This window comes from Coregonus clupeaformis, chromosome 8, assembly GCF_020615455.1.
Source record: "Coregonus clupeaformis isolate EN_2021a chromosome 8, ASM2061545v1, whole genome shotgun sequence".
NCBI lineage: Eukaryota > Metazoa > Chordata > Actinopteri > Salmoniformes > Salmonidae > Coregonus > Coregonus clupeaformis.
This window is the reverse complement of record NC_059199.1, coordinates 44,386,448-44,412,151: the sequence shown is the minus strand read 5'-3', so window position 1 is coordinate 44,412,151 and position 25,704 is coordinate 44,386,448. Positions and strand designations below refer to the sequence as shown.

Below are 25,704 nucleotides of genomic sequence, written 5' to 3'. Positions count from 1 at the left end.
CTCGCTTTGTGCATGGGGGCATTGTCATGCTGAAACAGGAAAGGGCCTTCCCCAAACTGTTGCCACAAAGTTGGATGCACAGAATCGTCTAGAATGTCATTGTATGCTGTAGCGTTAAGATTTCCCTTCACTGGAACTAAGGAGCCTAGCCCGAACCATGAAAAACAGCCCCAGAGCCGTTTTTGCTCCTAGACATTTCCACTTCACAATAACAGCACTTACAGTTGAACGGGGCAGCTCTAGCAGGGCAGAAATTTGACGAACTGACTTGTTGTAAAGGTGGCATCCTATGACGGTGCCATGTTGAAAGTCACTGCACTCTTCAGTAAGGCCATTCTACTGCCAATGTTTGTCTATGGATATTGCATGGCTGTGTGCTCGATTTTATACACCTGTCAGCAATGGGTGTGGCTGAAATAGCCGAATCCACTAATTTGAAGGGGTGTCAATAGGGCTGTGGCGGTCATGAAATTTCGTCAGCCGGTGATTGTCAAGCAAATAACTGTCGGTCTCACGGTAATTTACCATTAATTAACATGAACTCATTTAGCATCTCCTGGCTTCCACACATAGCCTACAAGCCATTTAAAAAAGTATAATAAAATTGAGTTGTCCTTATGTTAGGTCCTGATGTGGCTATGCCAAATGGCTGTGGGCTACACTAGTTCATTTAGCAGACAAGATTTGCTTATAATTCCGTGTCATTATTTCACATTATTTTATAGTATGAAGAATACAATTGAACAAAGCTGAATAAAATATAAATATTTCCTCCAAACGATTTGAGGGAGTGCGCACATGCGGCTATTCTGTATTGAGCGGTTAACAAAGAAATAGGTACTCCTATATGCTTAATTTAGAGTTATTAATGTAACTTCAGTTGTTCTACAAATGTTGGGCTATATGATTTGATTTTTAATACATTGTAAGGCTGCATGATGAGACTGATGATTAGAAAACAGTCGCTTGAAAGGCATGAGCTCTGCTTTGTTTTTGCGCAGGCTGTACACACTCCAATAGTCTCTCATTCACAATTTGACAAGCACTTGATAATGCCCTGAATTTCACGGCGGAATCCCCTTTGTGGCCGTAATGCACCCTAAAAAAATCCATGCCTTTTGCAGGCCGGGAGTGCTGCGTTGTGCCCTTCTCCATGAGTGTGCTGCGCAATCCGAAGCGTCTCTCACTCACACGGCTCTCAGTCACCTGATCGGGTCTTTCTCACAGGCTACAAGTTAAGACAGACACATATCCAATTCCAATTCCGCATTTTGAAGATATTGGAAGAACTGTCCACATTTACTTTTCGTCAGCCAACAATACGGGTACGCCTAACGAACAGCAAAAGCACTAGCCTATGTCAATCTACTATCCCCCATAGTACAAAAGTCGACCTATTCTATTCTGTGCTAGAAATAAATATTTTAAACATAGTCTGGGACAGTTGTGGGATGCGATAGATCCCAAATTAATACAACCACTAGCATCAAAAAACCATTTTTATGCAATGTGGCTGACGCAACAGATCAGAACGTTTAGCTTAAAATGTTGATAAACTATTAGGTTTATCTACATGGCAGTAGGCCACATGAGGTGATACAAACCTTATTAAAACATATAGGCCTATGGGCTAGGCTACATGAGGTGTGCGACTATGATTCGAAGAAGTCGCAAAAAAAAGGCATTGTTTCTTATGCTGGGCATCATACACAGGTGATAGCTTCCCGAGTGGCGCAGTGGTCTAAGGCACTGCATCGCAGTGCTAGCTGTGCCACTAGAGATCCTGGTTCGAATCCAGGCTCTGTCGTAGCCGGCTGCGACCGGGAGACCCATGGGGCGGCGCACAATTGGCCCAGGGTAGGGGAGGGAATGGCCGGCAGGAATGTAGCTCAGTTGGTAGAGCATGGCGTTTGCAACGCCAGGGTTGTGGGTTCGATTCCCATGGGGGGCCAGTATGAAAAAAAAAAAATGTATGCACTAACTGTAAGTCGCTCTGGATAAGAGCGTCTGCTAAATGACTAAAATGTAATGTAAAAAATGATAGGCTAATATTGTCACCCATCAGACTATTCTTGATTTAATCTTGTCTTTACATATACTAAATAATATATGTGTGACATTTGTTTTGATTTAGAATGGACCATTATCATGCACCTGTATCGAAACAGGGGCAGCGGGGAAAAAAGACATGTCATCTATGCAGTTAAATAGCGAATGGAGGACGCTTTTCCCGTGGTCTATTTTCATGCCAGCCAGGTAGGCTATGCTCCTGTTATAAATATAAGCAATGTCCTTAATATTAGGAAAGTTGAGAAATAAATATAGCAGGCCTAGCCTATAGAAAGCTGATGGGATCCTCCTCTTTTTAATAGAGGCCATCGCTCTGTTTTCTCACGCAATTGCATAGCCTATAGAAATGTTGCGCAACACGAGCTCATGGGCTCTCATTAAGTGTTTGACTAGATATTCAAATACATTTGCATTGATGTCAGAGTGATTAGAGGGACAATAGATTGCTGAGTACCAGGCAGTTAGCAAGTTTGGTAGGCTACTAATGACCAGCGGCAGCATCAGAGCTTGGAGAAGCCTAATTACCGTGACTAAAGTATCATGTGGAATTTGACTGCCTTCATGACTTGTGACCGCTGGTGTGGCGGTCACCGCAACAGCCCTAGGTGTCAACATACTTTTGGCCATGTAGTGTATGTATCTGTTTGAATCCTGGTTGGGGAATTGCTGTTGTGTTCTTAAGAAAAGGATATCCCGTCCGTATGACAGGTGTGAGAGAGCGTTGTTGAGTTTGTTTAAGGAGGTAACGTTTCCCAAGTCGGCGAGTGATACCTGTTTTACTAATGGGAGCAGTAGGGCTCCCACCTTGAACAAACCAAAGGGAGGGAATACAAATACACTTCAGATTGTGTTACACTAAAGTTGGTTTACGTGGCAACTGATCAACCAGGGGTGTATTCATTAGGGCACAGCGTAGCAAAACAGTTTGCAACAGAAACATTTAAACATGCATTTCTCATTGGACAAATTCAGGTAGGTCGTACTCATTTGACATTTTTACATTTTAGTCATTTAGCAGACGCTCTTATCCAGAGCGACTTACAGTTAGTGAGTGCATACATGATTATTATTTTTATACTGGCCCCCCGTGGGAATCGAACCCACAACCCTGGCGTTGCAAACGCCATGCTCTACATCCCTGCCGGCCATTCCCTCCCCTACCCTGGACGACGCTTGGCCAATTGTGCGCCGCCCCATGGGTCTCCCGGTCACGGCCGGCTACGACAGAGCTCCCTCCCTGTTTCGGCCCATTTGCTTCCGCTTGGTTCCTTGGTTCTTCAGTTTGTTTAGACAAAAACTACTTAGGTGGTTTAAACCACATTTCTCTTCAAACGAAACAAACCACCTCGATAAAACACACCCACAGATGAGCAACATCTGCAGGCCTATATGTACATGACGCCCAAGTGAATTCAAACCTGCCAATTCCTCTGGCACCCAGTCTCCATCTCCCTTTGGTAAGGTAATTTATTGTTTGATCAAAGATCCCTGGCATTAATAATGTAATTTGTTTCAGAGCAGTGAAACCAAGAAAGCCAACACAAAGAAAGCCGAGAGGGATACACACACACACACACACACACACACACAGATGATTCCACTCAAACACAGACAGCACCTCATCAACACTGCTGACACCTAGGCAGGTGAAGCAACATCTCCAACCAAGTTAATCTATTACAATACAATATATAGCCAAGTCTAGGGTGTTCCTTCCTTGGTATGGCCTAACTAACTATCACAGATTTAACTAGAGCATGTCCTACTTCTTAATACCTGCTGGCTTTATGCACTTTACAATAAGTTACTTTATCACTTTACACTAAGTTACCTTACCACTTTACAATAAGTTACTTTATCACTTTACACTAAGTTACCTTACCACTTTACAATAAGTTACTTTATCACTTTACACTAAGTTACCTTACCACTTTACAATAAGTTACTTTATCACTTTACACTAAGTTACCTTACCACTTTACAATAAGTTACTTTATCACTTTACACTAAGTTACTTTACCACTTTACAATAAGTTACTTTCTCTTTATCACTTTACACTAAGTTACTTGATTACTTTACAATAAGTTACTTTATCTCTATCACTTTACAATAAGTTACTTTATCACTTTACACTAAGTTACTTTACCACTTTACAATAAGTTACTTTATCTCTTTACCGCTTTACAATAAGTTACTTTATCTCTTTACCACTTTACAATAAGTTACTTTATCACTTTACACTAAGTTACTTTATCACTTTACACTAAGTTACTTTATCACTTTACAATAAGTTACTTTATCACTTTACACTAAGTTACTTTATCACTTTACAATAAGTTACTTTATCTCTTTACAATAAGTTACTTTCTCTTTATCACTTTACACTAAGTTACTTGATTACTTTACAATAAGTTATTTTATCGCTTTATCACTTTACAATAAGTTACTTTATCGCTTTATTACATTACAACAAGTTTGTTCATCACTTTACAATAAGTTAAATAAGATAAGATAATATAGCATTTTATTGTAAAGTGTACTACAGTACTTTACCCTTCTGGCCGGGGGATTTCTGTTGTAGAAGTGCTGTTTGTAGGTGTCCATCCACACCTCGGCAGCACGGACCGTGTTCTGGAGGAACTTGGGCCTGGCGTAGGGTGCTTTCTTTGGGAATACATGGCCCACGTGGGAGCAGGGGTGGATCTCCAGAGAACCTCCACACTGCCACACCTGTGGAGCAGATGAACACATTAATAAAACATAGTAAATGACATGCGTATTATGATATATCATTGTAGAGAATCCCTTCACCTAAGCGTTCTGGCAAAAATCCAGACATGAGATGCATGTGACTCAAACTTTCCCATAAATAACAAACTGACAACAGAAGACGACAACGGAAGATTTGTGGAGAGGTTTTCCTTTCCACCCAAGTCAAAATGTCAAACTAGTGCCTCAATGTTCTCCAGACTATGGAAAAGGATCCAAATTGGAATGTAAGTGGTGTGATAATGCGGACAGAAACCAAGATGGACATTGTCTATGAATAATCAACAACACTACCGCTCTTCTTCTCTGTCCTCTCTTGGCTATTATGCAAATTACAGAGAGTTATAAAAAACTGTTTGTTGGGGACATTTTTTATTTGAATCTATTTCCTGCAGAACATTTTATTCATGGTATCAATTCGCATCTTATAATTGCTTGATACAGCCTGGAGGTGTATTGGGTCATTGTCCTGCTGAAAAACAAATGATAGTCCCACTAAGCCCAAACTAGATGGGAGGGCGTATCGCTGCAGAATTCTGTGGTAGCCATGCTGGTTAAGTGTGCCTTGAATTCTAAATAAATCACAGCCAGTGTCACCAGCAAAGCACCCCCACACCATCACACCTCCTCCTCCATGCTTTACGGTGGGAACTACACATGCGGAGATCATCCGTTCACCCACACCACATCTCACAAAGACACGGCGGTTGGAACCAAAAATCTCCAATTTGGACTCCAGACCAAAGGACACATTTCCACCGGTCTAATGTCCATTGCTCGTGTTTCTTGGCCCAAGCAGGTCTCTTCTTCTTATTGGTGTCCTTTTGTAGTGGTTTCTTTGCAGCAAAATCGACCATGAAGGCCTGATTCACAGTCCCCTGTGAACAGTTGATGTTGAGATGTGTCTGTGACTTGAACTCTGTGAAGTATTTATTTGGGCTGCAATTTCTGAGGCTGGTAACTCTAATAAACGTATCCTCTGCAGCAGAGGTACCTCTGGGTCTTCCATTCCTGTGGTGGTCCTCATGAGAGCCAATTTCATCATAGCGCTTGATGGTTTTTGCGACTGCACTTGAAGAAACTTTCAAAGTTCTTGAAGTTTTCCGTATAGACAGACCTTCATGTCTTAAAGTAATGATGGACTGTCATTTCTCTTTGCTTATTTGAGCTGTTCTTGCCATAATATGGACTTGGTCTTTTACCAATTAGGGCTATCTTCTGTATAACACCCCTACCTTGTCACAACACATCTGATTGGCTCAAACGCATTAAGAAGGAAATAAATTCCACAATTAACTTTTAACAAGGCACACCTGTTAGTTGAAATGCATTCCAGGTGACTACCTCATGAAGCTGGTTGAGAGAATGCCAAGAGTGTGCAAAGCTATCATCAAGGCAAAGAAGAAATATAAAATATATTTTGATTTGTTTAACACTTTTTTGGTTACTACATCATTCCATATGTGTTATTTCAAAGTTTTGATATCTTCACTATTATTCTACAATGTAAAAAATAGTAAAAATAAAGATAAACCCTGGAATGAGTAGGTGTGTCCAAACATTTGACTGGTACTGTACATTTAGCGACTTCCTTGAGTTATGCCCCAATTACCCGACAGATTCTCTCACTGTAATGGATACTTATTTCATTCCCGTGCCATATTTATTTCTTTGTAGTCCCAAAAAATAGTTCTAAACCAGTTCAAAAGACATCAATTATGGATGGAGATGGGGATTCGCAGAGGCATTTTATTTCTACATACATAAAACTTCCCTCAGGGTGATACCCCATCCATCTTTAGTTTAACACACACGCAAAGTATATCAGCTTATATACATTTTCCTCAAATAAAACCCATCTTATAGTTTTTTTCTCCCCAATTGGTAGTTAAGACCTTGTCTCCCCAATGGGCTCGGGAGAGGCGAAGGTCGAGACATGCGTCCTCCGAAACATGACCCGCCAAGCAGCACTGCTTCTTAACACACTGCTCACTAATCCGTAAGTCAGCCGTATCAATGTGTCGGAGGAAACACTGTTCGATTGACGACCAAAGTCAGTTTGCAGGCGCCCGGCTCGCCCGGCCCGCCACAAGGAGTCACTAGAGCGCGATGAGCCAAGGAAAGCCCCCCAGCCAAACCCTCCCCTACACTGACGGCACTGGGCCAATTGGGGCTCCCAGTCACGGCCAGCTGTGTCACAGCCTGGGATCGAACCTCAGGCTGTAGTGGCGCCTCAGCATTGCGATGCAGTGCCTTGGACCACTGCGCCACTCGGGAGGCCGATCACATCCCTTTTTGGGAGCATAGATCATAATGCAGGTGAGTTTCCTTTCAATTTTTTACCCAGGACCTGAAAGGCAATAGATGAACAGCAAATGCCACAGCCACTGAGATGTTGATGCCATATTGAAAGACAGTATCCAGGCACTGAGATGTTGATGCCATATTAAAAGACAGTGTCCAGCCAGAGATGTTGATGCCACAGTGTCAGTGACAGTGTCCAGTACTCACCCTAAAGGACAGTTCTAGGTTCTCTCCTCCCCACACATCCATGCCCATGTCGTATGTGCCCAGGTACTCAAAGTAGGCCTTGCTCACTGCAAACAGCCCACCAGCCATGGTAGGAGATCTGAGAGAGAGAGAGCATAGTGGAACATGGAGGTGAGCACCATCAACAGTCAGAGAGAGACTTGACATTTTAAAATGACCTGTCACCTGGCCATGAGGGTAGCAAAAGTGAAAGCAATGTTTTGGTCTAGTTGTGTCACCAATCGAACTTTAGGTAGATAACTGATTAACTCAAGGATTGGAGGAGAGAAGGAAAGATTCATTTCAAAACATTTCAAACAAGGCCGGAGAGTATCTGAGTTCGGATGATAACTTTTAGTCAGAGCCCTATGGTCTTGGTCAAAAGTAGTGCACTATATAGGGAATAGGGTGGCATTTTGGATGCAGTCAGAGATCTCAATTTGTAAACAAACTGATGACCAGACAGTACCGACCTGATGGGTTCGATGCGGGACTTGCGTTTCTTGCGTTCGACCTCAGGGAGAGCGTGCCACTGGAAGGTCAGCCTCCAGTCGAAGCCCCCGATCATGGGCTCATCTGTCTGCATGTAGAACTCAAACGAGTTCCAGTCGATGGTGTCGATCACCGGACACACGATGGTGCTCTCATTCTCACCAATCCTGGAGGGAGTAGAAGATATATGGTGTAAGAAAGGACACTCACTGAAAGACAGAGGTGTAAACTGAGTCCTGTCCCTGGAAGGTTTTCATGATGAGACAGTCCTAATTTATATGTGATAAAAGTAATAATATTGTGTCACTATACTTGACCAGGAAGGCCAATTGGCAAATCGATTAAAAAAAGTATTATTTTATGCTTCTCTGCAGAACATCTTGTTACTACAGTATGCAATGAACGTTGTGCAACCCTCATGACCAGTCCCATCCCATTCACAGAGTATTGAAACTAACTGTAATCACATTGTCAATATGGTGGCTAATTGACACACACACCTCTCCAGCAGCGGCTCGATCCAGCCGGGGACACACTCGCAGTGACAGTCCAGGAAGGTCAGTACGTTCCCCGTGGCGTACGTGGCGCCAATTAGCCTCGCCCTGACCAGCCCCTCCCTCTTGCTGGTGCGGATGAGGCGGACACGCTCCCAGTTACTGATGTACTGCTCTAGCTGAGACTTCAGATAGACTGGGTTTCACACAGAGAGATAGATGTCAATCTCTCTCTCTCTCTCTCTCTCTCTCTCTCTCTCTCTCTCTCAATTTCAATTTCAATTTAAGGGCTTTATTGGCATGGGAAACGTGTGTTAACATTGCCAAAGCAAGTGAAGTAGATAGTAAACGAAAGTGAAATAAACAATAAATATTAACAGTAAACATTACACTCAGAAGTTTCAAAAGAATAAAGACATTTCAAATGTCATATTATGTATATATACAGTGTTGTAACAATGTGCAAATAGTTAAAGTACAAATGGGAAAATAAATAAACATAAATATGGGTTGTATTTACAATGGTGTTTGTTCTTCACTGGTTGCCCTTTTCTTGTGGCAACAGGTCACAAATCTTGCAGCTGTGATGGCACACTGTGGTTTTTCACCCAGTAGATAAGGGAGTTTATCAAAATTGGGTTTGTTTTCGAATTCTTTGTGGATCGCTGTAATCTGAGGGAAATATGTGTCTCTAATATGGTCATACATTTGGCAGGAGGTTAGGAAGTGCAGCTCAGTTTCCACCTCATTTTGTGGGCAGTGTGCACATAGCCTGTCTTCTCTTGAGAGCCAGGTCTGCCTACGGCGGCCTTTCTCAATAGCAAGGCTATGCTCACTGAGTCTGTACATAGTCAAAGCTTTCCTTAAGTTTGGGTCAGTCACAGTGGTCAAGTATTCTGCCACTGTGTACTCTCTGTTTAGGGCCAAATAGCATTCTAGTTTGCTCTGTTTTTTTTGTTTGTTCTTTCCAATGTGTCAAGTAATTCTCTTTTTGTTTTCTCATGATTTGGTTGGGTCTAATTGTGTTGTTGTTGTTGTTGTTTCCTGGGGCTGTGTGGGGTCTGTTTGTGTTTGTGAACAGAGCCCCAGGACAAGCTTACTTAGGGGACTCTTCTCCAAGTTCATCTCTCTGTAGGTGATGGCTTTGTTATGGAAGGTTTGGGAATCGCTTCCTTTTAAGTGGTTATAGAATTTAACTGCTCTTTTCTGGATTTTGATAATTAGCGGGTATTGGCCTAATTCTGCTCTGCATGCATTATTTGGTGTTTTACGTTGTACACGGAGGATGTTTTTGCAGAATTCTGCATGCAGAGTCTCAATTTGGTGTTTGTCCCATTTTGTGAATTCTTGGTTGGTGAGCGGACCCCAGACCTCAGAACCATAAAGGGCAATGGGTTCTATAACTGATTCAAGTATTTTTAGCCAGATCCTAATTGGTATGTCAAATTTTATGTTCCTTTTGATGGCATAGAAGGCCCTTCTTGCCTTGTCTCTCAGATCGTTCACAGCTTTGTGGAAGTTACCTGTGGCGCTGATGTTTAGGCCGAGGTATGTATAGTTTTTTTTTTTTTTTTGGGCAACGGTGTCTAGATGGAATTTGTATTTGTGGTCCTGGCAACTGGACCTTTTTTGGAACACCATTATTTTTGTCTTACTGAGATTTACTGTCAGGGCCCAGGTCTGACAGAATCTGTGCAGAAGATCTAGGTGCTGCTGTAGGCCCTCCTTGGTTGGTGACAGAAGCACCAGATCGTCAGCAAACAGAAGACATTTGACTTCAGATTCTAGTAGGGTGAGGCCGGGTGCTGCAGACTGTTCTAGTGCCCTCGCCAATTCGTTGATATATATGTTGAAGAGGGTGGGGCTTAAACTGCATCCCTGTCTCACCCCACGGCCCTGTGGAAAGAAATGTGTGTGTTTTTTGCCAATTTTAACCGCACACTTGTTGTTTGTGTACATGGATTTTATAATGTCGTATGTTTTTCCCCCAACCCCACTTTCCATCAATTTGTATAGCAGACCCTCATGCCAAATTGAGTCAAAAGCTTTTTGAAATCAACAAAGCATGAGAAGACTTTGCCTTTGTTTTGGTTTGTTTGTTTGTCAATTAGGGTGTGCAGGGTGAATACGTGGTCTGTCGTACGGTAATTTGGTAAACAGCCAATTTGACATTTGCTCAGTACATTGTTTTCACTGAGGAAATGAACTAGTCTGCTGTTAATGATAATGCAGAGGATTTTCCCAAGGTTGCTGTTGACGCATATCCCACGGTAGTTATTGGGGTCAAATTTGTCTCCACTTTTGTGGATTGGGGTGATCAGTCCTTGGTTCCAGATGTTGGGGAAGATGCCAGAGCTAAGGATGATGTTAAAGAGTTTAAGTATAGCTAATTGAAATTTGTGGTCTGTATATTTTATCATTTCATTGAGGATACCATCAACACCACAGGACTTTTTGGGTTGGAGGGTTTGTATTTTATCCTGTAGTTCATTCAATGTAATTGGAGAATCCAGTGGGTTCTGGTAGTCTTTAATAGTTGATTCTAAGATTTGCATTTGATCATGTATATTTTTTTGCTGTTTGTTCTCTGTTATAGGGCCAAAAAGATTGGAGAAGTGGTTTACCCATACATCTCCGTTTTGGATAGATAGCTCTTCGTGTTGTTGTTTGTTTAGTGTTTTCCAATTTTCCCAGAAGTGGTTAGAGTCTATGGATTCTTCAATTACATTGAGCTGATTTCTGACATGCTGTTCCTTCTTTTCCGTAGTGTATTTCTGTATTGTTTTAGTGATTCACCATAGTGAAGGCGTAGGCTCAGGTTTTCTGGGTCTCTATGTTTTTGGTTGGATAGGTTTCTCAATTTCTTTCTTAGGTTTTTGCATTCTTCATCAAACCATTTATCACTGTTATTACTTTTCTTTGGTTTTCTGTTAGAGATTTTTAGATTTGATAGGGAAGCTGAGAGGTCAAATATACTGTTTAGGTTTTCTACTGCCAAGTTTACACCTTCACTATTACAGTGGAACGTTTTGTCCAGGAAGTTGTCTAGAATGGATTGAATTTGTTGTTTCCTAATTGTTTTTTGGTAGGTTTCAACACTACTTTCCTTCCATCTATAGCATTTCTTAATATTATTCAGTTCTTTTGGCTTTGATGCCTCATGATTGAGTATTGCTCTGTTCAAGTAGACTGTGATTTTGCTGTGGTCTGATAGGGGTGTCAGTGGGCTGACTGTGAACGCTCTGAGAGACTCTGGGTTGAGGTCAGTGATAAAGTAGTCTACAGTACTACTGCCAAGAGATGAGCTATAGGTGTACCTACCATAGGAGTCCCCTCGAAGCCTACCATTGACTATGTACATACCCAGTGTGCGACAGAGCTGCAGGAGTCGTGACCCATTTTTGTTGGTTATGTTGTCGTAGTTGTGCCTAGGGGGGCATATGGGGGAGGGAATGCTGTCACCTCCAGGTAGGTGTTTGTCCCCCTGTGTGCTGAGGGTGTCAGGTTCTTGTCCAGTTCTGGCATTTAGGTCGCCACAGACTAGTACATGTCCCTGGGTCTGGAAATTATTGATTTCCCCTCCAGGATGGAGAAACTGTCTTCATTAAAGTATGGGGATTCTAGTGGGGGATATAGGTAGCACACAGGGAGGACATTTTTCTCAGTTGAGATAATTTCCTTTTGAATTTCTAACCAAATGTAAAATGTTCCTGTTTTGATTAATTTAATAGAGTGAGTTAGGTCTGCTCTATACCAAATTAGCATACCCCCTGAGTCCCTTCCCTGTTTCACACCTGGTAGTTTGGTGGATGGGACTACCAGCTCTCTGTAACCTAGAGGGCAACCAGTGGGTCCGTCTCCTGTTTGTTGTAGGATGACAATGTCTGTATTTCCGATAGGCCAAAGGCAGATGACCTCAGGCCTTGGATATTCCAGGATGAAATAGTGAAGGCTTTGTGTTCCATAAAGTGTCTAATGTTGTTGGTTGTGTGGTTTGGCCTCTCTCTCTCTCTCTCTCTCTCTCTCTCTCTCTCTCTCTCTCTCTCTCTCTCTCTCTCTCTCTCTCTCTCTCTCTCTCTCTCTCTCTCTCTCTCTCTCTCTCTCTCTCTCTCTCTCTCTCTCTCTCTCTCTCTCTCTCTCTCTCTCTCTCTCTCTCGCTCTCTCTCTCTCTCTCTCTCTCTCTCATAACCACACTAGGACCAGGAGAGTTATGTTATTTCTCTCTCACTAAACTTTCTCTGGCCTATCTCATCTCATGTCAGATATACAGTCAGTGGCCAGATTATTAGGTACACCACCCCTTTCACGAAAATAGTTCGCTCCTACAGACAGTGAGTTGCATGGCTGTGGCTTGCTAAATAAAGCAGGCAGACAGGTTACTGTTCGTTTGACTGTTAGAATGGCCAAAACGAGTGACCTAAGCAACTTTGAGCATGGTATGATCGTCGGTGCCAGGCACGTCGTTTCCAGTTTCTCGGAAATGGCAGGCCTCCTGGGCTTTTCACACACGACAGTGTCTAGGGTTTACCGAGAATGGTACGACAAATTAAAAACATCCAGTCAGCGGCAGTCCTGTGGGCGAAAACAGCTCATTGATGAGAGGTCGAAGGAGAATGGAAAAATCGTGCAAGCTAACAGGCATGCCACAAACAGGCAAATAATTGTGCAGTATAACAGTGGTGTGCAGAACGGCATCTCGGAAAGCACAACTCGTCAGTCCTTGTCACGGATGGGCTATTTTAGCAGACGACCACACCGGGTTCCACTCCTATCAGCTAAAAACAAGAAGAAGCAGCTCCAGTGGGCACGCGACCAACACTGGACAATTGAGGAATGGAAAAACATTGCCTGGTCCAACAAATCCCGGTTCCTGTTGCGTCATGCTGATGGCAGTCAGGATTTTGAGTAAGCAGCATGAGTTCATGGCCCCATCCTGGTGGCGGTGGTGTAATGGTGTGGGGAATGTTTTTCTGGCACATGTTAGGTCCCTTGATACCAATTGAGCAACGTTTCCATGCCCCAAAGAATTCAGGCTGTTCTGGAGGCAAAGGGGGTTCCCATACTTACCACCCTTCCTTTTGAGTTGCACCCCTTTTGCCCTCAGAACAGCCTCAATTCATCGGGGCATGGACTCTACAAGGTGTCGAAAGCGTTCCACAGGGATGCTGGCCCATGTTGACTCCAATGCATCCTACAGTTGTGTCAGGTTGGCTGGATGTCCTTTGGGTGGTGGATCATTCTTGATACACACGGAAACTGTTGAGCGTGAAAAACCCAGCAGCGTTGCAGTTCTTGACACACTCAAACCGGTGCGCCTGGCACCTACTACCATACCCCGTTCAAAGGCACTTCAATCTTTTGTCTTGTCCATTCACCCTCTGAATGGCACACATACACAATCCATGTCTCAATTGTCTCAAAGCTTAAAAATCCTTCTTTAACCTGTCCTCTCCCCTTCATCTACACTGTTGATGTTCCCAATTTAAAAAAAAAAAAGAAAAAAAAAAGGTCTTAATCAGGCAAAGCCAGTTTCATTGTTCCCCTCTAATCAAGGACAGATTTAGACCTGGGAGGACACAAGGTGGGTGCAATTAATTATCAGGTAGAATAGAATACCAGCAGTACTCCTACCTCAAGGGTGGGATTTTAAATACCCCTGATCTACATGCTCCGTCTCACCTCGGTCACTAAAGTCGTCTATGAGGATGATCTCCTTCAGGAGGACAGCGGGTGTGCTCTCCAGAACACTGTGGATGGTCCTGAGCAGGGTGGACCAGGCCTCGTTGTAGAACGCTATGATCACTGACGTGGTCGGCAGACGGCGGTAGTCAAACGTCTTAGCTCTGCATCTGTCCTCAAATGAAAGAGAGAGTTGTTGTTAGGAGGATCTCTTTGAGCCTATCAAAGGCTAATCTTTCAAAGTACCGAAATAAATGTCAAGATTAAGGGAATGAAGAGCAACAGACAATATCCCCTCCTAATATAGATGGATATTATCCTTATTACTAAATTAAACCATTTGCAGATGAAAACCTAAGCACAAAAAACATCATAGTATTATGCATAATATGATAGCTGTAATGCATATCAATGTGGTTCCCTGAAATGATGGGGATACGAATCACGTTATAAGCTGACTGCAAGAAAGACCACACAATCAGTCACTCTTTGGAGCAGCGTACATGTGACAGTTTGCTTGAGACAGTGAGCCCAGACAGATTCAGTGTTTATTGGAAGTTGACCACGAGCCTAGACAGATTCAGTGTTTATTGGAAGCTGACAGCGAGTCCAGACAGATTCAGTGTTTATTGGAAGTTGACAGTGAGCCTAGACAGATTCAGTGTTTATTGGAAGCTGACAGCGAGCCCAGACAGATTCAGTGTTTATTGGAAGTCATTAGCTCGTGGTCCTCTGTAGCTCAACTGGTAGAGCACGGCGCTTGTAACGCCAAGGTAGTGGGTTCGATCCCCGGGACCACCCATACACAAAAATGTATGCACGCATGACTGTAAGTCGCTTTGGATAAAAGCGTCTGCTAAATGGCATATTATTATTTATTTATTATTATTGAAACTCAAGCGGAATTATGGAAAAGTAGCAAAAACACGAGCTTGCAACCAGAGCGATAATTGTGTGTGTGTGTGTGTGTGCGTAGTAGTAGCTTGATTATGGACAAGTAGTAACCCGTCTTGTTGCTTATCTCTATGTAAGCAAGGGTAAGCTTCACAATATAGATTAACAGCACAGTAGTAGGTAACAAATCTGCTACATTCCAAGCAATATCTGCACCTCACAAGAAGATCAAAGACTCTGTTATTATTTGCCAGATCTCAACTTACGCTATGTGTGCCACTAATTGATGTCATGCTTGACTTGCACGAAAGTTCGAGTTGTGTGACTGTATTTGAAATTAGGATTCGGCTTTCAATGCTTATTTGTGCATTAACAAATGTGTGTAAAATTGATTTATTCAAGCCATCCCTTCAGAGAATTGAGGCATTCATACACACACATATCATGTAGCTCAACCCACATGCGCTACATGTTGCGAAAAGAACATGATTTTATATGAGTGTTCTCACTGGGTCTGTATTTTATTAGGGGGCTTAGTTAGGGGAAATAATATAACATATTATTACATGGGTGTTGGGCTGCCACCATCACTATGTGAAGATGAAGATCATTTGGCTACTCACTCTTTCATCCTGCTGTCCTGGATGTGTCGGTGCAGGGAGATCTTATCACTGACAAAGATATTAATAGCGTATCTCTCCACGCTGTCCTCTTCCTGCTTCCTCTCCTCCGGGCTGAGGTTCAGCCTGGTGGCCTTGCCCCACTCCCCGTGCGCGTTTGCGTCCGCTGGCGCCTTCACGTACACAGGCCTGGCCAGCTGCTCGCCTCCCTGCTCCTCCACGGTGGAGAAGTGCCTGACCAGCAGGTTAAGGCCCCCTCCGTCCTCCCCTCCATCGGCCCCTGTGGAGGAGGCGGCCGAGCGGGCTAGGAGCATGTAGCCCAGCCAGAGCACCCACAGCAGGAAGAAGGTCTTCGCTAGGAAGCCCAGCTTCCGGGAGCAACGCACCCTCATCGTCCCCAGCAACCAGTCGCGTGGAGTCTCACCAGCTGCCACTCAAGAGTGCCCAGGCCACACAGCTCTGTGGAAAACACAACAAACAGCAAGGAGGGCTGAGAAAATGTTTAGGTCCAGTTTGAAGTTTGGCCTATGATGAAAGTATTCGACACCTTGAGCTGAGTTATAAGTCGATTCATGACAGCCTTGAACCATGACAGTGAACCGTTAGACCTACACCACTTATAAAGGCTGTAATAGGAATTTCCAGGTGAACAAAAAGGAGAGCAGTCGTAGTTAATAAAAAATCTATCCGGTTTATTACAAGTTGCAACAGGGAGACACCTCCAGCACAGAAGCAAAGAAAATGTCAAACTGGCCTCTTGGAGACTGGACCTTTATATCCTATTAAGACCACACCAAATGTTCTGTAAACACCAGCCCCAGAGGCTTGAAGGAAGACAAAACTAAAGGCAGTGACTGTCAGCTGCTACAGAATCAGTGTTCATAGAATGTCATCAATACAACAATGGATAATCAGTGTGTCTTCAGTCCTTTTACCTCCAGTCTGGCGTCACTATCAACAGATATGACCATCATCCATAACAAGTCTCGCGACCATCAACCTGCACCTTGACTGTTACAAATAGAACACTGGAAATTGTGTATTACAGAAAGTCAAAATATGTTAAACACTGTGTTGATCACTCTAAATTAAATACGAGATTTTGTCATCTTAAATATTTCCATTTCAACGGCTGAATAATAGTGATTATAACAAGTTTCATGCATAACTGTGATAGAAATCATTAGCAATTTGAACTCCATGATAACAGTGGGGGGGTGGAGGATAGGCCTACCCGTTGATTAAAAATATATTGATTAATTAAAATTCTCACTCAGAGCGTTCCACACGACAACAAGATTTGATTAAGCACAAAACGCTTAAAGGCAAATGATTTTATGCTCATTTCATTCCACTCAGTGGCAGCGCTAATGTTCGACAGAGACATCTGTTTACAGCTAAATGAGAAAACACTGCTAATGATGCCGCTCAAATTGACTAAACTGATGACAATCATCATCATCATCCAATATCAATAATGACAAATTCAGGGCTAGATGTAAGCTGAAATTAAATAGAAATAGCAAAGATAGATCACTGGTGGAATTATAGGCTACTACTCTGTGGTGTTAAGATGCTTCAATTTACAGCTACAATACGTAACTTTTTGGTCGACCTGTAATTCTCATTGAAAGCAAGTCTAAGAAGCGGTAGATCTGTTCTATGTGCGCTATTCTATGCTTCCCGTTCTTCAGTTGTTTTTTCATCTTTTACTTTCGGTTTTGTACACCAGCTTCAAACAGCTGAAAATACAAAATACATTTTACTTATGGAAAAAATATTTCACAGCGGTTTAGATGGTACAATGATTCTCTACACTGTTTTGTCACAAACTGAAATGAGGCGAACTATTAGAATTTTAGCAACCAGGAAATGGCGGAGCGATTTCTGTATATTGCATCTTTAATCAAATCCAACATTTTATACAGGAGGCAACGCACATTGCACACCCTAGAAAGTTATATCTAGAACCTAAAAGGGTTACTCTACTGTCCCGATGGGAGAACCCTTTGAAGAACCCTTTCCACAGAGGGTTCTACATGGAACCCAAAATGGTTCTTCAAAGGGTTCTCCCATGGGGACAGCCGGAGAACCCTTTTGGAACAATTTTTTCTAAGTGTACTATATAGCCAAGGTTCTCTGAGGTGATAGGGTTAGGCAACAGTCTAGGCCTAATGTTGTTCTACCGTTCTTCTAGTGTTAACAACATGTAGGCAAAAAAAAACATGTAGGCTTAGATACAGTCAAATAGCTCAACTCAAAAGACAGGCAGACCAGAGGCAAGTCAAAGAGGGCAGATACTTCTAAACCCATCTCCATCATCACTGCTGTCACTGAGTGGTAAGGGTAGGTAACAACACATCTGCCACGCTGATCCTCAACACGGGGGCCCCTCAGGGGTGCGTGCTCAGTACCCTCCTGTACTCCCTGTTCACCCATGACTGCATGGCCAGGTACGACTCCAGCACCTTCATTAAGTTTGCAGACGACACAACAGTGGTAGGCCTAATCACCGACAACAATGAGACAGCCTATAGGGAGGAGGTCAGAGACCTGGCCGTGTGATGCCAGGATAACAACCTCTCCCTCAACGTGATCAAGACAAAGGAGATGATTGTGGACTACAGGAAAAAAAAGAGGACTGAGCACGCCCCCATTCTCATCGACGGGGCTGTAGTGGAACAGGTTGAGAGCTTCAAGTTTCTTGGTGTCCACATCACCAACGAACTATCATGGTCCAAACACACCAAGACAGTCGTGAAGAGGGCATGACAAAGCCTATTCCCCCTCAGGAGACTGAAAACATTTGGCATGGGTCCTCAGATCCTCAAAAAGTTATACAGCTGCACCATCGAGAGCATCCTGACTGGTTGCATCACCGCCTGGTATGGCAACTGCTCGGCCTCTGACCGCAAGGCACTACAGAGGGTAGTGCATACGGCCAAGCTTCCTGCCATCCAGGACCTCTATACCAGGCGGTGTCAGAGGAAGGCCCTCAAAATTGTCAAAGACTCCAGCCACCCTAGTCATAGACTGTTCTCTCTGCTACCGCACGGCAAGCGGTACCGGAGCGCCAAGTCTAGGTCCAAAAGGCTTCTCAACAGCTTCTACCCCCAGCCATAAGACTCCTAAACAGCTAATCATGACTACCTGGACAATTTGCACTGCCCCCCCACCACCACCACGTCCCCCTTTTTTACTCTGCTGCTACTCTGTTTATTATTTATGCAGTCACTTTACCTCTACCCACATGTACATATTACCTCAATTACCTCGACTAGCCGGTGCCCCCGCACATTGACTCTGCACCGGTACCCCCCTGTATATAGCCTCCCTACTGTTATTTTATTTTACTGCTGCTCTTTAGTTATTTGCTTTAGTTAACACTTTTTTTTATTTGTTTTACTTTGCATTGTTGGTTAAGGGCTTGTAAGTAAGCATTTCACTGTAATGTCTACACCTGTTGTATTCGGCGCATGTGGCAAATACAATTTGATTTGATTTGAGTGTAATCACAGCATTAATATTTCAGCAGGGATACTCACTACAGCAGCATTGACTGACTGAGGCTTTAGACAGGAACTTTGATACGCTTTCATCCACTCTGTGCCTTTCCACTCCGAAAATAGCCTACATGTGATGATGTGTTCCGTCCACACACACTCCAGCTTCCTACTGTACCATTGAGATTTTTTCCATCATCAAGACTAGACTGCTTTACTATAACATTGTAAATTTAACTCTGGAAAAGAATACATCTTTGATCTTGACAGGGAAATTCTGAGAGGATGGCAAGGATGTTACCCCCTAAATAGATGTTTATATGATAGACCATAGGCCAATACACCCTTAAACTTCGTCAAATTCAGTTCTTTCACAAACTGAGGAGAGTATTTGCATGATGTGTGCTGCAGCATTGTTGAGTCACTAAGCATGAGTCTCCATTTCAGTCCTTCGAGGCATTACCAGGCCCATGCCTCTTTCACACTCAAAGCTCTGGTCACTGGCCAAGAGACTCCGAGGCCTGGGGTTACAAAATAGAGAACGCCACTAAACAAAACCTCTTTTATATTAGCCGTCCATCACACCTTCCTCCCACTGAATCTGATAGCCCTTGGTGGGGCTGGGGAGGGAGGGATTCGGACCAGCAGTCTGACAGAAGGCTTAGGGAGAATCTCTGCCTCCTCTTTGGAGTAAGACTGTGTGAGCTCTGCAGAATCCAAAACAAGTAGGCCTAGGCCACCAGCTACAGGAGGCTTTGGGTCCACCATCGCTGGCTGGCTACACTGCCCCGTTGCTACACTATCACTAATCTAGATACCACCTGATCTAGCATCTTCTGTCACAGGGGATTTTAAAAAGGGAGTCTGGACAGCCCTAGCAGTGTTTAATCTTATGAAGGTCTGACTGACCACAGGGTGGATGCTTTGCTGCTGTTTCAGAGTATAGAGACGATAGAGTTTAGTGTACACTAGGCTATAGAGACAAGAGTTTAGTGTACACTAGGCTATAGAGACTAGAGTTTAGTGTACACTAGGCTATAGAGACTAGAGTTTAGTGTACACTAGGCTATAGAGACTATAGAGTTTTGTGTACAGTAGGCTAGAGACTAGGGTTTACTGTACAGTAGGCTATAGAGCGGGGGGCAAAGTACGGCCCGCATCTGGCCCGCCGGCCACTTCAATCCGGCCCGCGAGACATTTTTCAAAATGTATTAAATATTATTATATTTGAGTTACGATTTTTGCTTGATGACTTTTGACGTGAAAAATGAGTGCTGCGAAAATGAGAAAAGTGGACTCTGAATGTCGTGTGTTTAAAGAAGAATGGACAGCAACATACTTTTTTTACTAATATTGGACATAAGACTCCTAAACAGCTAATCATGACTTCCTGGACAATTTGCACTGCCCCCCCACCACCACCACGTCCCCCTTTTTTACTCTGCTGCTACTCTGTTTATTATTTATGCAGTCACTTTACCTCTACCCACATGTACATATTACCTCAATTACCTCGACTAGCCGGTGCCCCCGCACATTGACTCTGCACCGGTACCCCCCTGTATATAGCCTCCCTACTGTTATTTTATTTTACTGCTGCTCTTTAGTTATTTGCTTTAGTTAACACTTTTTTTTATTTGTTTTACTTTGCATTGTTGGTTAAGGGCTTGTAAGTAAGCATTTCACTGTAATGTCTACACCTGTTGTATTCGGCGCATGTGGCAAATACAATTTGATTTGATTTGAGTGTAATCACAGCATTAATATTTCAGCAGGGATACTCACTACAGCAGCATTGACTGACTGAGGCTTTAGACAGGAACTTTGATAACGCTTTCATCCACTCTGTGCCTTTCCACTCCGAAAATAGCCTACATGTGATGATGTGTTAGCCTACATATGTCTGATATGCCAAGAAAGTGTTGCCGTTTTTAAGGAATATAATCTCAATCGTCAATTTTCAAGCAAGCATGCTAAAAGTGTGTTAAAGCTGGAAAATGTTGTCAAAGTGGTTGTAAAACATGTCAACTTTATACGGGCAAGGGGGTTTAACCATCGTCAGTTCATTCAGCTGCTCAATGACACCAGGACTAGCTGTACATTTACATTTTAGTCATTTAGCAGACGCTCTTATCCAGAGCGACTTACAGTTAGTGAGTGCATACATTTTTTCATACTGTACCATTCAAATGTGCACTGGCTAAGCCTGGGAAAAGTATTTTGCAGTGTGTGGGAACTGAGAGGGGAGATACAGTTGAAGTCGGAGGTTTACATACACCTTAGCCAAATACATTTAAATTCAGTTTTTCACAATTCCTGACATTTAATCCTAGTAAAAATTCCCTGTCTTAGGTCAGTTAGGATCACCACTTTATTTTAAGAATGTGAAATGTCAGAATAATAGTAGAGAGAATGATTTATTTCAGCTTTTATTTATTTCATCACATTCCCAGTTTATCAGAAGTTTACATACACTCAATTAGTATTTGGTAGCATTGCCTTTAAATTGTTTAACTTGGGTCAAACGTTTCGGGTAGCCTTCCACAAGCTTCCCACAATAAGGTGGGTGAATTTTGGCCCATTCCTCCTGACAGAGCTGGTGTAACTGAGTCAGGTTTGTAGGCCTCCTTGCTCGCACACGCTTTTTCAGTTTTGCCCACAAATTTTCTATAGGATTGAGGTCAGGGCTTTGTGATGGCCACTCCAAAACCTTGACTTTGATGTCCTTAAGCCATTTTGCCACAACTTTGGAAGTATGCTTGGGGTCATTGTCCATTTGGAAGACCCATTTGCGACCAAGCTTTAACTTCCTGACTCTTGAGATGTTGCTTCAATATATCCACATAACTTTCCTTCCTCATGATGCCATCTATTTTGTGAAGTGCACCAGACCCTCCTGCAGCAAAGCACCCTTACAGCATGATGCTGCCACCCCCGTGCTTCACGGTTGAGATGGTGTTTGGCTTGCAAATCACATTGTATGATTTTTAAGTAATTAATTTGCATTTTATTGCATGACATAAGTATTTGATACATCAGAAAAGCAGAACTTAATATTTGGTACAGAAACCTTTGTTTGCAATTACAGAGATCATACGTTTCCTGTAGGTCTTGACCAGGTTTGCACACACTGCAGCAGGGATTTTGGCCCACTCCTCCATACAGACCTTCTCCAGATCCTTCAGGTTTCGGGGCTGTCGCTGGGCAATACGGACTTTCAGCTTCCTCCAAAGATTTTCTATTGGGTTCAGGTCTGGAGACTGGCTAGGCCACTCCAGGATCTTGAGATGCTTCTTACGGAGCCACTCCTTAGTTGCCCTGGCTGTGTGTTTCGGGTCGTTGTCATGCTGGAAGACCCAGCCACGACCCATCTTCAATGCTCTTACTGAGGGAAGGAGGTTGTTGGCCAAGATCTCGCGATACATGGCCCCATCCATCCTCCCCTCAATACGGTGCAGTCGTCCTGTCCCCTTTGCAGAAAAGCATCTCCAAAGAATGATGTTTCCACCTCCATGCTTCACGGTTGGGATGGTGTTCTTGGGGTTGTACTCATCATTCTTCTTCCTTCCAAACACGGCGAGTGGAGTTTAGACCAAAAAGCTCTATTTTTGTCTCATCAGACCACATGACCTTCTCCCATTCCTCCTCTGGATCATCCAGATGGTCATTGGTAAACTTCAGACGGGCCTGGACATGCGCTGGCTTGAGCTGGGGGGCCTTGCGTGCGCTGCAGGATTTTAATCCATGACGGCGTAGTGTGTTACTAATGGTTTTCTTTGAGACTGAGGTCCCAGCTCTCTTCAGCTCATTCACCAGGTCCTGCCGTGTAGTTCTGGGCTGATCCCTCACCTTCCTCATGATCATTGATGCCCCACGAGGTGAGATCTTGCATGGAGCCCCAGACCGAGGGTGATTGACCGTCATCTTGAACTTCCATTTTCTAATAATTGCGCCAACAGTTGTTCCCTTCTCACCAAGCTGCTTGCCTATTGTCCTGTAGCCCATCCCAGCCTTGTGCAGGTCTACAATTTTATCCCTAATGTCCTTACACAGCTCTCTGGTCTTGGCCATTGTGGAGAGGTTGGAGTCTGTTTGATTCAGTGTGTGGACAGGTGTATTTTATACAGGTAACGAGTTCAAACAGGTGCAGTTAATACAGGTAATGAGTGGAGAACAGGAGGGCTTCTTAAATAAAAACTAACAGGTCTGTGAGAGCCGGAATTCTTACTGGTTGGTAGGTAATCAAATACTTATGTCATGCAATAAAATGCAAATTAATTACTTAAAAATCATACAATGTGATTTTCTGGATTTTTGTTACAGACCTCTACATGCTTTGTAAGTAGGAAAACCTGCAAAATCGGCAGTGTATCAAATACTTGTTCTCCCCACTGTAGATAGTTTTGTACTTGTTTCCTCCAGCATCTTCACAAGGTCCTTTGCTGTTGTTCTGGGAATGATTTGCACTTTTCGCACCAAAGTACGTTCATCTCTAGGAGACAGAACGCGTCTCCTTCCTGAGCGGTATGACGGCTGCGTGGTCCCATGGTGTTTATACTTGCATACTATTGTTTGTACAGATGAACGTGGTACCTTCAGGCGTTTGGAAATTGCTCCCACGGATGAGACAGACTTGTAGAGGTTTTGGCTGATTTCTTTTGATTTTCCCATTGATATCAAGCAAAGAGGCACTGAGTTTGAAGGTAGGCCTTGAAATACATTCACAGGTACACCTCCAATTGACTCAAATGATGTCAATTAGCCTATCAGAAGCTTCTAAAGCCATGACATCATTTTTTTGAATTTTTCAAGCTGTTTAAAGGCACAGTCAACTTAGTGTATGTCAACTTCTGACCCACTGGAATTGTGATACTGTGAATTATAAGTGAAATAATCTGTCTGTAAACAATTGTTGGAAAAATTACTTGTGTCATGCACAAAGCAGATCTCCTAACCGACTTGCCAAAACTATTGTTTGTTAACAAGAAATTTGTGGAGTGGTTGAAAAACGAGTTTTAATGACTCCAACCTAAGTGTATGTAAACTTCAGACTTCAACTGTAGGTATGTTCCTTGATAAGGTTGGTAAAGCTGACGACTTCTCTGAGTTGCAAGACACAGACTGGCTGGGCGACTTTGCTTTCGGTTTGGACATATTGGGGCATATGAACGATCTAAATGTGAAACTGCAGGGAAATTGTGTTTTTGTGCATGAACTGTATTCCAACGTGAAATCATTCAAGGCCAAACTTATGTTGTTCTCCAGACAAATGAGCAGCCGGTCTCTCGCTCATTTTCTGAAACTGGCCGCACTGAACGCGCCCACATCGCAGTGCCGCACTGAGACATACAGTAACACTTTGATCGACCTGCATGCTGAGTTTTCCCGTCGCTTCTCAGACTTCACCAAGATTGAGACTGAGCTGGAGCTTGTATCATGCCCCATGTCTTTCGACAGTGAGAAAGCACCACCAGACACAATTGGAGCTCATCAACATCCAATGTGACAGTGCTTTGAAGGAGAAGTACAAAACAGCAACAATAGACCAGTTCTATGGCTCACTGAATGAAACAACGTTTCAAACATTAAAAAGCACATGTGATGCTTGTTTTATTCGGGTCCACATGTGTGTATCCTCCGAGTGGCGCAGTGGTCTAAGGCACTGCATCGCAGTGCTAGCAGAGCTGTTGTAGCCGGCTGCGACCGGGAGACCCATGGGGTGGCGCGCAATTGGCCCAGCGTCGTCCAGGGTAGGGGAGGGAATGGCCGGCAGGGATGTAGCTCAGTTGATAGAGCATGGCGTTTGCAACGCCAGGGTTGTGGGTTCGATTCCCACAGGGGGTATGAAGAAAAAAAAAATTATGCACTAACTGTAAGTCGCTCTGGATAAGAGCGTCTGCTAAATGACGTAAATGTAAAATGTGTGTGAACAAACGTTCTCAGTCATGAATTACAACAAATCCCGTCACAGGTCAAATTTAACAAATGACCACTTGTCAGCTGTTCTGAGAATCTCTACATCAAAGATGACACCAGACTTTGATGCCCTTACCAAGAGAGGTGACCAGACCCATTGTTCACATTAAGACTTGAATAACCGTGACTGGGGTAGGCAAGGATTATTATCTATTTTTAAGTTTGCATATTGTGACTGTAAGTTTGATTGTACTTTACAAGGGTAGAGATGCAGAATCTGTGTGTGTGTTTGACTGTGATGTTATAAAGTATATCAATTGTGAAATAAAAATGAAAAATGTGTTCACAAAAAACAAGGGTAGAGATGGTACAAGGGTAGAATTGTTCTGCAAGCATATGTACACCTACAGTACACTAGTAGTTACGTGTCAATGTGAAAATGAATAAAGGCTTCACATGTTTTGTCACGCATATAGTATGTGGCCCTTCAATTGGTTTCAAAAACTCAATGTGGCCCTTGAGCCAAAAGGTTTGCCCACCCCTGCTATAGTGACTAGAGAGTTTAGTGTACACTAGGCTATAGAGACTAGAGTTTAATGTACAGTAGGCTAGAGACTAGAGTTTAATGTACAGTAGGCTAGAGACTAGAGATTAGTGTACAGTAGGCTAGAGACTAGAGATTAGTGTACAGTAGTTTATAGAGTTTAGTGTACATTAGGCTATAGAGACGAGTTTAG

The 25,704-nt window shown here is 43.2% G+C and overlaps 1 protein-coding gene across 1 annotated transcript in view; it reads right to left on the bottom strand.

Moving 5' to 3' along the window:
* Positions 1-25,704, bottom strand: part of LOC121571810 (polypeptide N-acetylgalactosaminyltransferase 4) — a 33,641-nt gene that overhangs the window by 4,589 nt on the left and 3,348 nt on the right. The window contains exons 2-7 of the mRNA XM_041883504.2: positions 15,552-16,007; positions 14,035-14,204; positions 8,362-8,551; positions 7,843-8,028; positions 7,352-7,469; positions 4,625-4,801 (exon numbers count right to left, since the gene is read on the bottom strand). Of these exons, the coding sequence (XP_041739438.1) occupies positions 4,625-4,801; positions 7,352-7,469; positions 7,843-8,028; positions 8,362-8,551; positions 14,035-14,204; positions 15,552-15,940 (1,230 nt within the window). The 5' untranslated portion in view covers positions 15,941-16,007. The remainder of the gene's footprint in view (positions 1-4,624; positions 4,802-7,351; positions 7,470-7,842; positions 8,029-8,361; positions 8,552-14,034; positions 14,205-15,551; positions 16,008-25,704) is intronic.